This window comes from Athene noctua, chromosome 6, assembly GCF_965140245.1.
Source record: "Athene noctua chromosome 6, bAthNoc1.hap1.1, whole genome shotgun sequence".
Taxonomy (NCBI): domain Eukaryota; kingdom Metazoa; phylum Chordata; class Aves; order Strigiformes; family Strigidae; genus Athene; species Athene noctua.
The window spans coordinates 9,799,972-9,813,070 of record NC_134042.1 but is presented as its reverse complement, the minus strand read 5'-3'; the positions used below and the strand labels follow the sequence as shown (position 1 = coordinate 9,813,070).

The window sequence follows — 13,099 nt, the reverse complement described above, 5'->3', positions numbered from 1 at the left end:
TTACAGGGAATCTAGCCCATGTGTCACTTGTGTGCAGAGCATCCAACAGACTAAAACACATCAAAAAGCAATGCCTTTGGCAAGCTGTGCAACTCTAGCAGGTCAATTATTTGCACAGTGCTGCGGACTCTGCACTTTTATACACCCACAAACAAAATAAAGGAGTTTATATAAGCATCCCCAGACAATACAAACTCCCCCACCTACATACACTTCTTCCTATCTGGGTGCATGGCAAAACCATCACCCAGGACACTTCAAAGGACTTGCCAGATTTTCTAATAATTTCAATAGGCTGTCTTGTCTGCCAAACTAAATAGGTGAGGCAAGGTGAAAATATTATGCATTCATAAGACACAGGCACAGAAGTTACTCATACCACAGCCTACAGAACTTGACCTCTGGAATGAGTGCAATGGAGTGGTTAGAGAAGTTTAACATAATTGCCAGACAAAGCTTCTTCATGGAAGCATAAGGATAATAAGCATTTCCTCATGAAACACGGATTCCATGCAAACCTGCCTGGCAATAGGACAGGGCTCTTTCATTTGCAGTAATTCATTCAAATGTCTAGTCAAAATAGACAGGTAAACACTATCAGAATTGGCCCCAGTGTATTATGAGCAGCCTAATCTTGAATGGGTAGAAGACAAGTTTCCCTTTGTGTCCTCTTCCCCCTTTTAAAGGGGAAGGTTTGAAATATGTCCACAGGGACACAGGTGGCACTACTTGCTCCTTGCATCCATTCTAGAAAGACTGCAGCCTGGAATGCCATGCCAGAGCTCAGAGACAACACTAGATTTAAAACCAAAGGATTTTCTTTTTGGTGAAATAACACGCTAGTTTTGTTGTGTCATACTAAAATAGCCAGAAAGGCAGCATTTGAAGATCTGGATCAGTTTTATTAGTCAGCATTGCACTGTACCTAACATTTCAGCTCATCAGTTAATGAATTTCAGTAGAGACCACTGCTAGGATTCTACGTATCATTTTCTTAAGAAGGTGGCACTACCTTCTCTCAAACAAGCGGCTGGCTATAAGAACCCTCTTTCCCTCCCCATTCAACTTTTCATTATCAACCTGAATTAGCCCACATGGCAACAATGGCTTAAAGTCAGGCTTAAATGACAGGATCTTTTCCCTCACTAAGATTACAGTATTAACACAATGCTTCCTCAACCCATTTTTTAATTAACAGGAAGTTATAGAAAAATCAAACTAGCTATCATCTGTTGCTCAGTTATCATTCCTTCATCCAGACCTTGCCAATAGTTTCTATCACCAATTTTATGCAGCACATTTCACACGACAACTTCAGAGATTTCAGAGGCTCTTTTCACTTTGATGTCAGACATGAGGCAAAGATAGATCCACAGTGGAAAAAACCCTACATTTGAATAAGATCAGCCTGGAGAACCTCAGAAAAGCTGAAGCTCAGTCTCACCAACTTCTGCTTAAGGTAGACCATAAACCTTCCCCAGTTTCATACCTCACCGACAGCTTCAAGAAGCACACAGCTCAGTGTGCTGCTTTCAGGCCAAGCTGAATGTGGCAGGACTGTTGTACTGCCAAGGCTCCCAGTGACATGTTCTTCTTAACAGAGGTGCCAGAGCTGTTAGTCAGGAATAGCTTCATTACATGCTTATTAATGCCTTCATGATTAGCCCAAGGTAATTAGCCCAGCACCATCAGAAAGAGCAGAATTCTCTCCTTACCCTGATGACATAGCTGTGTCAACAGAATTCAAAGAACAGCCTTCATTAAACTACCTATTAACTTAATTGACCCTCAATGGCAGTGTCTTCCCAGCAAGCTACTTCTCAGCCAGGCAAGACAGGTCAAGGAATGGGTCCTGCCCATGGACATGGAATGAGAATATACACACTTTTCAGACACAATTTTTATCTTAAGTTTTTCATCTGGCCTTTGAATACAGAGCTCAATTGCCCAATGAGGACATCTAATGGAGAGACAAAGAAGAACAGAAGACAGGCTACAAGCAACTACATGGGTGTCCAACACTAAGAACTAACCTGACGTCCACAGGCACAAAATTACATTGATTTGAAGTGTGTATGCAGTTATCACTTGTACCCTCGGGCTTGAAGGCTCACCCTCCTTCTTCTATTTCCCCAGCACCTTCAGCATTACATTGTTTACATCTCGTGACCCTTGACCACCATCTTTGCACGCTTCTGCAGCTGTAAAGGTTATCAGACATTTTGGACTCTGCTGTGCAGCAGTGGTTCCAGCACTTCCCATTGTGGGAGTACACCTCAGGTCTGGGAGACAAGGCCGCTAGATGTGAGGATGTTCATTCTCTGCCAAAATTACGTAAGTGGGCACTTGCTGACTTGATCTATAAACAACTAATTTGAGAAGGGAAGAAGATGACACATGCAGGATATAGCTATCTCACATGCAGAGTTCCTTTTAAGGGGAAAGATTTCATAAAGCTCCCAAGTCTACCCAATGTGTTTAACGTGAAAGGAAATAAATTTTTATTTCAAGGAAATTGCCATGAGCATTTAATACCAGACTGCTCACTGATTCCAGCTTCCTTCCCTCAGTACCCTACAGTTACCTTGACTTCAGTCAGAAGGGAAGCAGAAAACCCTAATAACAGAAGCAGGAGACTGGGAAAACAAGAGTTCCTATGAGCTCCTCAGCGACCTCTGCCAAAAGGGTTTCACTGAAGTTTTCGTCTTCTAGGAATTCCTCTGGAAATAAAGTCACAGATCAAACTACACACTACAAATTAACATCTCGGCAAAAAGCACCTGTTTGCACAGACGACCAGGTAGGCAACTAACGCTGCACAGATGCTACAGCCGCTGGGCAGGCAGCAGCAACCACCATAGGCAACAGGCAAAGTGACCCAGAGATTCAGTCACAGGACTCCAGCTGTCAGGCAGCAACCCATCCAGCTCCTGCATGCTGAGATGGACTGAGTTACATGCCTCAGGGCATTTTTAAATTCTGCAGCTCCCACGGAAAAGATCACATCTCCAGATCCCATCACACCTCATGGTTCAATTATGTGCAAATCGTCTGATCAATAAAAAGGTTACTTGCCCCTGTTACATCTGACACTACAGTGACTTGGCCCACGGAACAAAGCTACACAGTGGAGATGATATGAGCATGTACAGTTATTTCAAAAGAAAGATAATGCAAGACTTAAAGCGCCATTTTAAAGCTAAATTTGCCAGCTCCTTCTCACCTCTCTGCCCTTTAATAGGGGACTAGAGGACATCTGATTTAAATTAAAGGCAGGTAAATTGAGGCCCAAGAAAGAAGTAGTTACCATGTAATCAGCTTGAGACTCTCATTATGGCAGGCTATAAAGAAAACTGGGGCAAGGACTTAGAGGCAGATGAATAATTTCATGACCACCACCGCTTATTTTCTATGCAACTACAGCAATAAGAAAAGCAGCCACTGTTCCAGCCCGAGTATAATCAGCTTATCTGCAGGAAGAAGAATTCCCTTTCCTCAGGCACTCCTGTGTACAAAGCCTCCTCAGTCAGTTACATCTGCATCCAACCTGAAAACTTTGCTTTCCTATGGCACAAAGCATCCATTTCTGAGAAAGAGCAAGGCTGGACCTTTCTTCTGACAAGAGCACAAGTCTCTTGACAGAGAGGATGCCAAACTGAAACCCAGTAGGGAAACCCTATCCAAAGTACCAATGTAGCTGAATCATCTATACAAGGCAGTGGAGACACTGTCACACAAAGCACAGGTCCTTCCTGGTGCGAGTTTGATTTGGCTTATTCTGTTTCTTGTAACACATCTGAAGTATAAAAAAGAAAAAAAAAATCCTTCCGAAAAAGAACCACCTCCTTAAAAAAAAAAAAAAAAAAGAGTACAGCAGAGCCTAGACTTTTCAGTGATCAGCATACCCCCAACCAGCTTACCCTAGATTCAAGGTCAACGGGAGCCCCTTTCAAAACTTACCTTTTTATCAAAGGCAAGCAAACTGCATGGGTTTGGCCAAACGCTCACAACTATGGTATATGCCCAAACCACTGACACAGAGCTTTTACTCCCCCCCCCCCCCCCCCCCTCCCCCTTTTGCCCTGTATGGCAACACTAAGGAAATAATTGTTAACCCTTCCAACTTAACAACTACAACCTCAACAAGACACAGCACTCAAGAAAGCAACTCTCACTAACTCTGTCCAACTTTCCATGCCTACCCTGGGCAGATTCTGTGTGTAGGACACGTGTGGTACAGGGCACAAAAGACAGCATAGCTCATCCCGTGTTCCCAGCTTCTGTAGTGTCTCGGAAACACCAGGAGCACAGTTCACCCCAGAGATCTGCTGCCAGAGCCCATCCTTTTGCCTGTCTATACTATCATCCTCCCTTCCTATTGATAGGCCTGGTCTCTGTCCTTACAATCTCCAGAACCTATCTGCAGCATGACAATGGCAGCTATAAAAGACATCACTGCAATGTCTCTATTTTCATCTACATAAATGGCACACGGCCACATGAGAAAAGGTTTTTAACTCTGAAAATACTGAGAAAGTCAGACTAGCTGGGAAAGGTTTAAGAAAAAATAGAGGAGGAAGGCCGAGCATTTATCTTACCTCCTGAGTGAATCCTCCTCTGAGCTTTCCTCAGGCATTTCCTGGTTTAAGGCCTCCTGTGATACATTCCCAGGTCTGCTTGAAGCCGACTGGCTGTAAACTCTTTCCCAGTGCCCCGTCTCCTGGTTAAAGACCACTCCCACGGTCCTCTCCTCCTGCGGGGTGGAAGAGCTGCCCAGCTGCAGCCTGCTAGAGGCAGGAGCTCTGCCCTCGGTTCTCTCTGCAGGCTGCACCTGGCTGGTATTTGGAGGCACACCCTCAAACGTGCTTTGGACCTGCCCTGGTGTGTAGCTAGGCGTGCTTCTTTCCCAGCGCAGCGTGTCATTGTTAAAGGTCAGCAGGTTATGACAAGCGCGACAGCGGTTCAGGTGACCCCGGGACAAATTGGAATTGTTTTCACTGCTGTGTGGAGTCTGCTGATGGGAGGGACCCGGCCGATCAGGCTCAATGTTGTTGTTGAGCATTTCTTGAGCCTGTTGCGACTGGCTGGGCTCCCCACCAATCCCCTGATCTAACTCCTGAAGCCGGTCATATTCCAGGAAGAATCGCCTCAAATCACACTGGAGCTCATTACGGATGCTGGCCGCATTGCTCGGGCCAGCATTACTACCACTGTCCGCCTCAGCCCCTGGGGCCAGAAAGCCCCTCCCTTCTGTTGCAGAGGTATAGACCGATGCCTGGGAACCTCCCTCCTGCTGCCTCAGCACCGACAGCAAGCTGACGGAGGAGGCACTGGTCCTAGGGGGAGGCATGGCTTCCAGCTCTGACCGAGAGCTCATGTTCAGCACTGTCCTGGACCAGTCAGACCCGCCTAAGCTCGAAGCCATCTCTCTCGCAGACTGTTGGTAGCGGGACTGGTGGCCCGCTAAGGGCCCGCTGAGGGACCGCCGCGTGGGGCCCAGGCTAAGGTTGCGCAGGGTGTTGCCAGCAGTGCTGCTCTGAACCGTGCTGAAAGCAGAGGGCCTGTTAAGTATCCCCTGCTCCTCCTGCGCTACGGATGCCTGCTCTGGGGGTTGATAAGGCTCTGTCTGCACAGAGGAGAAGGAAGTGCCAGTGGCCCCCGCAGACGTGGAGGGTGCGTTTTCCTGGTGTGGGAAGAGAGAAGAAGGAAGTCTTGCACTAGAGCATCGGCTGCAAAGGCACAACATCCCCAGGTGCTGGCAGCACTCTGCTGTGGGATAGCTGACACGCTCCCGGAGCCTGTTATAGACAGATGCCCTTGTGTTCTCACTGGCTGGAGGCAGAGGTGGTGGTGGTGGAGGCGGTGGAGGGGATGGGGTAGCAGAGTCTTGAACACTGTTTTGCTCTCCCACCTGTATGCCGGAGGAGCGGGAGGACAACATATGCAGGAAGTTGTGGAGGAGGGGCGTGCGCCTCACAGGCTGAGACGGAAGGATAGCGCGCTGGCGATAATGCGGCATCTCGGTGCTGTCCACGGAGATTTCCACTTCCTCGTCGCTCTGCAGAGGGAAGTGATCAAAGGTCAGTCACCTCACAGCAAAATCCCGTACCTCCAGATAAACAGCAGAAAGTCAGCTACCACCCCAGACAGATGAAAGGTTGCGGTAAGTCCCTTCCTAGAGGCCTTGACTCGCAGGAAACCAGCTGAGAGCATTTCAAAGTTCATTTTGTGGATCCAGACAACCTCTTCCTACAGTCTGCTGAGCTTTGACAATACACTGTTCATACGAACAGAAGCATCAGCATCTGAGGGTCAGCAGCTGTGGGGAGCATTGTTAATACCTCGCATAGCTTCAAATCCAGCAGAATGTCACAACAGAACTGAAAGAGCAAGGCCACTGGGACATCTGTCCCACCACTAATGAGACAGTGAGGGCAAAACAAACACACATCGGAGAGCTCTTTAATAGCCCTGCACATAACACAGGAACATTCTTGGGACCAATTAAGGAGAGACAAAACTCAGTTTAGAAGGACTTCAGGTTTTCAGAAAAGCACAAGGCTGCTCAGGAACAGACTAGGGTCAACGTAGGTGGAGCATCTTGTAATTAGCCAGTCAATACAGGTACTGACATGCCCCTTACCTGCTGGTTAGAAGGGTTAACGATTGCTGTGAGCAAGTAGTGTCCCAAGGGATCAAACCGTACCAGCCTAAAACAAAAGCAGAGCCAGCATATCAATCATCAGCTCACATCCCACACTGACACAGGAAGTTGGACACAGCAGGGAAGAAAACTCCACATGAAATATTTGCAATAAGAACATTACTACATTACCATCATCATCTTCTGAAGGATGTCAAAAAGTTTATGCATAAAGAAGAAAACATACTTATCTAGCTGAAGACTGCAGCTATTTTACAGTCCACAACAACACTATAAAGAAGTTAAAAGCTGGAAGCAAGTACTGTTGTATCAACTGAAATAGCCAGGAAATGTTAAGGAGTATGTACGTATTTATTACAAATTGGAATTTGTTACAAAGGGATAGACTTCAATCACTCTTATTTTAAATTGCTCAAAAGGAGGCATCAAGTTTCCAGCAATGCAGCTTCCTCTATAACCACACCAAAGTAATAGCTCAGTACTCTCTTCCAGCAGCTTCTGGGTTCTCTCATCCTTATGGCTGACAAGTTTAATTACTGAGCTTGAAAATGAACATGAAGTAGATTCTGGGCATTTATTGGGCACACGTCGATTCCAAATATGAACCACCAAGCTGATGTATTATTTCCAATTGCTTTTTTTCCTGCCCACAGAACTGGTTTTCTACCAGCTGAGTCAAGGAGCTGCAAGCAACGCTTCTCTCCGCTGCCTCAATGCAGAGGGTGAAGCATCCTAAAGGAACACCCCACATTCCCCAAATCTGATCATTTTTCACATACAAATGTCCTCTTCCCCCAGAAGCAGGAACTCACCTGACCCGCTCCATTTCACTAGCCGTTTTCACCACTGCAAAAGGCTCCCGACGACTCCAGTCCCAGAAATGTATCTCATTGGCAGTAGCAATCAGCAAGAGCTGAGCCGTAGGATGAAAAGCAAGCGATGCAATGGCATTGTTGCTATCTGTGAACCAGCTCTCACTTCCACCCTGAACAAGGAGTCAAGAATCACAAGCAATTTATCACAAAATCCGAGATCATTAGGTTTCCATGCACATGCCACCTCTCCAAGACTCTGTTTAGAGCATGGAAGTGACACACTTTCTTGGCAACAACAGCAGCTGCTCTTATATGAGGTCACATGTCATGTCTAGAGCATAACACTACTTGCAACAATGACAACAGATGTATTTTTGCAGGTAAGTCTTTCAAGCAGCCCGTAAAAATGTTGCGTTTCAAAAGACCAGGTAAGTATGTTTTGTCTCTGTGCCATAGGTAGAACTGGCAGAGCAGCAGCTTCTCTAACGAAGAGTCCAGATAGCCTCAGTTGAAAGAAAAATGGCACATCTTTCACATAAGCTAAACAGGCACCTTGCACAAAGTTCTGCAGAATTATCTGTACCACTCTAATCCAATAAACAGGCACAGCTAAGGAGCATGACCTACCTGGCAGGACTGAATGAAGAATCTGTCACCTCCTCTCTAGACAGAAGAGGATGGGGCTATGATCTGTTCTGTGCTTTTAGAGACAGGTCCCAGCAAAGCTTCCAAACAGCTCTCTTACCAGGCAACATTTGGGAAACAAACTCAGACAGAAAAAGTCCCCACCCACCAAATACCAAAGGCACATATGTTTCAGGAAAGACTTACGTGTAAATCCCAAATTCTAACCTCCCCATCTAAGCATCCTGAAGCAATGAGGCCTGGGATGGTGGGATGAAAGGTGACACACCAGGGAGTGCGGCGATGTCCAACCAAAGAGTGAACACACTTGCCCGTTTTCACTTCTGTGATGTAGATGTTGTGGTTCACGTGTGTAGAAGCCATTAGGGTCCTGGGAACGCAGAAGATAAGACAAACATTAGCATGAGAAGAGCACGGCAAAACCAGACCATGGTTAGCTTCATCTCGACAGGGTCTGTTCATGCCTAACCCAGCAGCTCTCTCACACAGAGCTCAAAGGTGAGAGGCTACTGTTTCACCAATGGCCACAAAGCTTCCTGTAGCCATATTTCAGGGTCCATGCAAACAGGAGCTCATCTGATCTGCAAGCACAAACTCGACCTTGAAAGTCAGAGTGAACGTGCAGCTCAAAGAACTCCTGAGTGACAGTTTGGGGCAAATAAACATTCCCAGTTCTTCACACCACCTCAACCACTGTCAATTCAAGTGACATTAAGGGAGATCCCACCTCAATTTCTGCTTCCAATACACACATCATTCTGCTCTGTTCTTTAGTCCTAGATATCCCAGTGGCTGGGCCACATCACTTGGCATGGTGTGCTACAATACCCTTTACTCCCCCAAGTTTCTTGTGAAATCCCATGGTGGCCACACAGATCCTTTTTCTTTAGAACTATGCATTGCTTGGGTACCTCAGAAATTAACCACCAACTATACTCGAAGCTGTGAGATTAGGAAGGTGCACACGTTCCATCCATGCACGTCAGGAACCAGAAGTTTCACTCAGCTATTCAGGACTGGACAAGTCAACAGGCACAAGTCTCCATCACTTTTGTAAGTGCAAGGAGGCTGCTGAAACAGGACACGAACTGGGAGTTAATTACCTGTCTGGACTAAACGCCAGCAAGAAGGTGGAGCGTGGACTGTCTGGTAACTCAACTTTCTGAAAAAGCCAACAAAGCAGGAAGTGTTGCAAGTGTCATATGATCATACTTTTAACTGTAAGCCACACAGACAACAAGGGGAACCCGCTGCAGGAACATATCTAGTATCACATCACTGCAGGAACTGAACAGAGCCAGAGAGCATATCAAGTGTAACACATCAAATGTACAATCATGAAACAATTTATTTCAAATCCCTGCCTCCCTTCCCCCACTCCAACAGCACCTCTATCCCACGACCTTACCTTGCCCTCCCACTTCATCCATCGAGTTTTATCCTCCACCAACTCCTGCAGGAGCCGTTGAGCACCCAAGGCTTGGGTACCCCGTTCCCTACCCCACAGGATGCGGACAGCATTCTTCTCTGGTACAACCTTCATGGCTCTCAGCAGCCAATGTACACCAACTACTGGGAGGAGACACCAGCAGGCTCCAGATGACTACCACCACCAAGCTACAAATAGGCTATCCACATTTCAATTGTTTATCTTCATGGAAACCTAGAAAAAGAACAGAATGATAAGGCAGGCAGCTTTTACCTTGTCATCTAGATGAAGTAAGAGCTTTAAATCCCAAAAGACTAGATTTAAGGAAAAAAAAAAATCCTCTCCTGCAGCCTTTGCTACCTTCTTCCATTATCGAAGCCCAATTTTGACATTTCTGCAGCAAAGGATTACTTTGAAAGGTTTTTGAAAGCATCCAGCCCTTTCCTTGTACACATGCCCTAGGCACACCACACCTAAAGAGAATAGAAAATTGTCCTTGAAACTCTTTTCCTTCCCTCCATCTCTTGTCATATATAATAAAGAAAGATAGATTTATGAAGAGACAGCCTTTACACCTTGAAGATTTAGGTCCTATCTGGGAAGGGTGACTAACAGCTAGAGGAATAGTATTAAAAATTGACAATATGACAGAGGAGTTTCTGGGGAGTTACTCAAATTTCAGTAATAGTAATTATTATCACTGCAAAGGTCAGACAATTGATAGCCCACAAGTCCAAGTTACTTCCAACTCTACCACAATAGCTTACAATGTATGAAAACAACCATGTATCAGACCAAAACCTTACACTGCAGTGGCATCTTGGCCAACTCCACTAAGATGATTCATTTGGCCTGTCTGCACATTATCTTTCCGACTACATTGCTCTTAGAACAACAGTTCACCCAAGTAATGCACAACGACAAAGATTAATGCTTTTAGTACACTTTGAGCTACTAAGTATTAATACCCATTTTCTAGAAAAAAGCATTAATTCCTTGAAATAACTAAAAATAGCGACCCTAATAACAACTAAGTTACACAGCTTTTGAATGGTCTCATACATTGGAGTTTGCCACCAGAAGCTCTCCAGAAACAAGAACTTTTTTTAGAATACAGAGACCAAGAAACACTGCTGCAACGCTATTACCTTTTGATCCCAGCAGAGCGCACATACTACTCTGTCATCTCTTCAGAACATGAAGATCTAAAGATAAATCCTCCTCGGTTCATGTTACACTGAACAAAAGCATCAATATTCAATAGAGAAGGAAGTGGCAACTTCAAAAAGCAAAACACATACAGGGAAGAAAGGTTCATGTACACAAGAGGAGATGAATTGTTAAATGACAGAACTCAGAACGGCTGTTAGCAAACCTTTCTTTCCTCCCACTCTCCCTAAAAAAATCTCCTGAGCAGATGATTTAAGACAGCTGCTGCTTACAGGGAGGAGTTGTCTGAAGAGATAAGCCAAGAAAACGAGTTCTAATAAAGCAGACCAGTTTTCATTTGTAAAAAGTACAATAAAGGGCACTGAAGTGATGAACAAGTAAAGGCATCCATCTTCCTAGAAAAGAAATTCACCACAAAGAAATTCAAGCTAGCTGGAAATTCCCTGATGCTTAATGTGAACAGCATGGGAATCATCTATTTTAGAGAAGCTGAACTTCACAGTGTAAAATAAGCCTTCTTTCAAGAACCTGTGAAAGTCAGCCAAACATTAGGTAGGAATTATTCTACAAAATAAAAGCCTTACTGGAAAGCAATGCAAAAACTAAAGATGTCACGCTGCAAAGCAGATTCTTAAAAGCAACTGTACAGATTAAAAAAGCCCAGACCCAGAAAAGCTAGAACAAGGATAACTGGAGTAGATACAGCCAAAAGCACGGTATAATACAGGAATCGCCAAACCAAAAAAATCTTTTTTCGCTAAATGCTAATAAATCCTCATCGGGATTCTGCCAACAGCCCCAGTCACCCATGTTCGGAAATGACTGGCTTCAGATGGTAAGCAGCATGGAGGGGAAGGCCAGCTCAGAACCATACAGGCAATCAAAGGCCTACTTTACAGGAGGGAACTATAAATCTAGCTTCATCTAGTAAAATTCTGAAAACAGAAGCTGAATATTCTGTATGGGTGCATTCAAGGAGAAAGGACTACAACAATCCAAGAATAAACATATAAACCAGACAAAAATGGAAGATCAGACTTGGAGCTGGAATAAGCTGGAAGTTTGAAGAGATGTCAAATATTAAGCTTTGGAATAGCCTTTCAGTAGCTGTAAAGAACAAGCAACCTAAATAACTTAAGAGATCCCGATAATTTACAAGCAAGATAACACAATTACTCATGAGAAAGAACAAGCTCTGACAACTTGGGAACATTTCAGTCCTATCTGAAGGACTAGTAGTCCCTGAGGTACAATAGCAACATGGAAATCAAGATGTTTAACAAACTTCTTTATGTTTATTTATGCCACAGGCAAGTTTACATACTGTAAAATAAAGGAACAGATAACACCTAAAACTGCAGCTAGCAAACCTCTTGTATTCACACTTTACTGAAAGACCAAGCCATCTTCACTATATAAAATCAAGTACCTATCTCAAGACAGCTTATCTAAATCTTTGCAGATGTGTACTAATTTCTTGAACTAATTTGGCTGTAACAACACTTCATATGTGAGCCTCCTGAGCACGTCTGAACTCAATGTTTTTCCCTCAGGGACTGTCCCTCGTTTTTTCAGCTTCCTCTGACTCACCTCTTTATCTCATTTGAAAGGAAAACAAAAAAAGAAACTCAGGGCTCAAATGCTCAACATTTTTAAAAGCTGGGATCTCTTCAGAAAACTCTGAATGCACCCTTCTTGAGTGGGGCTGGCATTCCAGTGTTACCCTGGATTCCTTTGGGGGCCAATCTTTATCCATGACTCATAAGGGGAAAGTTTACTCCTTTATCTGAATTAGCCTGAATACAGTAACTGCTCTCCACTAGCTGGTGACACATTCAGCAACACTTTAGACTGGCAAAGAAAGTTAGAGCCTTCAAATGGAGAAACAGATGCAGCGTACACATGGACATTACCTTCGCTCACTTCAGCAAGAAATCTTTAACCTTACTGGATCACATGTTCACTTTTGGTTTGTTTTTTGGGGGTTTTTTGGGTTGTTTTTGTTTTTTTAAAAAAAGCCAGTTCCTTCTCCAATCTAGTAAGGTTACCCACCAACTCCAAACAGTTTGCTCAGAGAAGTCAAATAATGACAGCATGTTATTAAATACCATTAGCAGATAAACCATGGAAGTACCAACCATATTTATAGCTACTCAGTAGCCACCTGACTAATAAAGTTTAAATGAAAGACAGCGAGTTTCAAACTACTTCTCAGGCCTCAGCATAAAGAAAACTTGCATCTCACCATACCAAACCTGTCCAGGCAAGCGGTGGACTGATTCAGTAACAACTTCTACTACAAATACCCATGCTATCACAGGTGATGAACAGCTGACCACCAAAACAAAGAACTGATCAGGGATTGGCATTATTCTG

General features: G+C 44.5%; 1 protein-coding gene across 4 annotated transcripts in view; it reads right to left on the bottom strand.

Annotated features, from left to right (window-relative positions):
• The window catches only part of AMBRA1 (autophagy and beclin 1 regulator 1), a 138,817-nt gene that overhangs the window by 118,157 nt on the left and 7,561 nt on the right, over positions 1-13,099 (bottom strand). For 3 of the 4 annotated variants that reach the window (XM_074909501.1, XM_074909505.1, XM_074909502.1), the window contains exons 2-7: positions 9,533-9,787; positions 9,228-9,286; positions 8,311-8,494; positions 7,477-7,649; positions 6,644-6,710; positions 4,599-6,058 (exon numbers count right to left, since the gene is read on the bottom strand). In XM_074909501.1, coding sequence (XP_074765602.1) covers positions 4,599-6,058; positions 6,644-6,710; positions 7,477-7,649; positions 8,311-8,494; positions 9,228-9,286; positions 9,533-9,667 — 2,078 coding nt within the window. In that variant the 5' untranslated portion in view covers positions 9,668-9,787. The remainder of the gene's footprint in view (positions 1-4,598; positions 6,059-6,643; positions 6,711-7,476; positions 7,650-8,310; positions 8,495-9,227; positions 9,287-9,532; positions 9,788-13,099) is intronic. The other variant, XM_074909506.1, reaches the window with a different exon arrangement.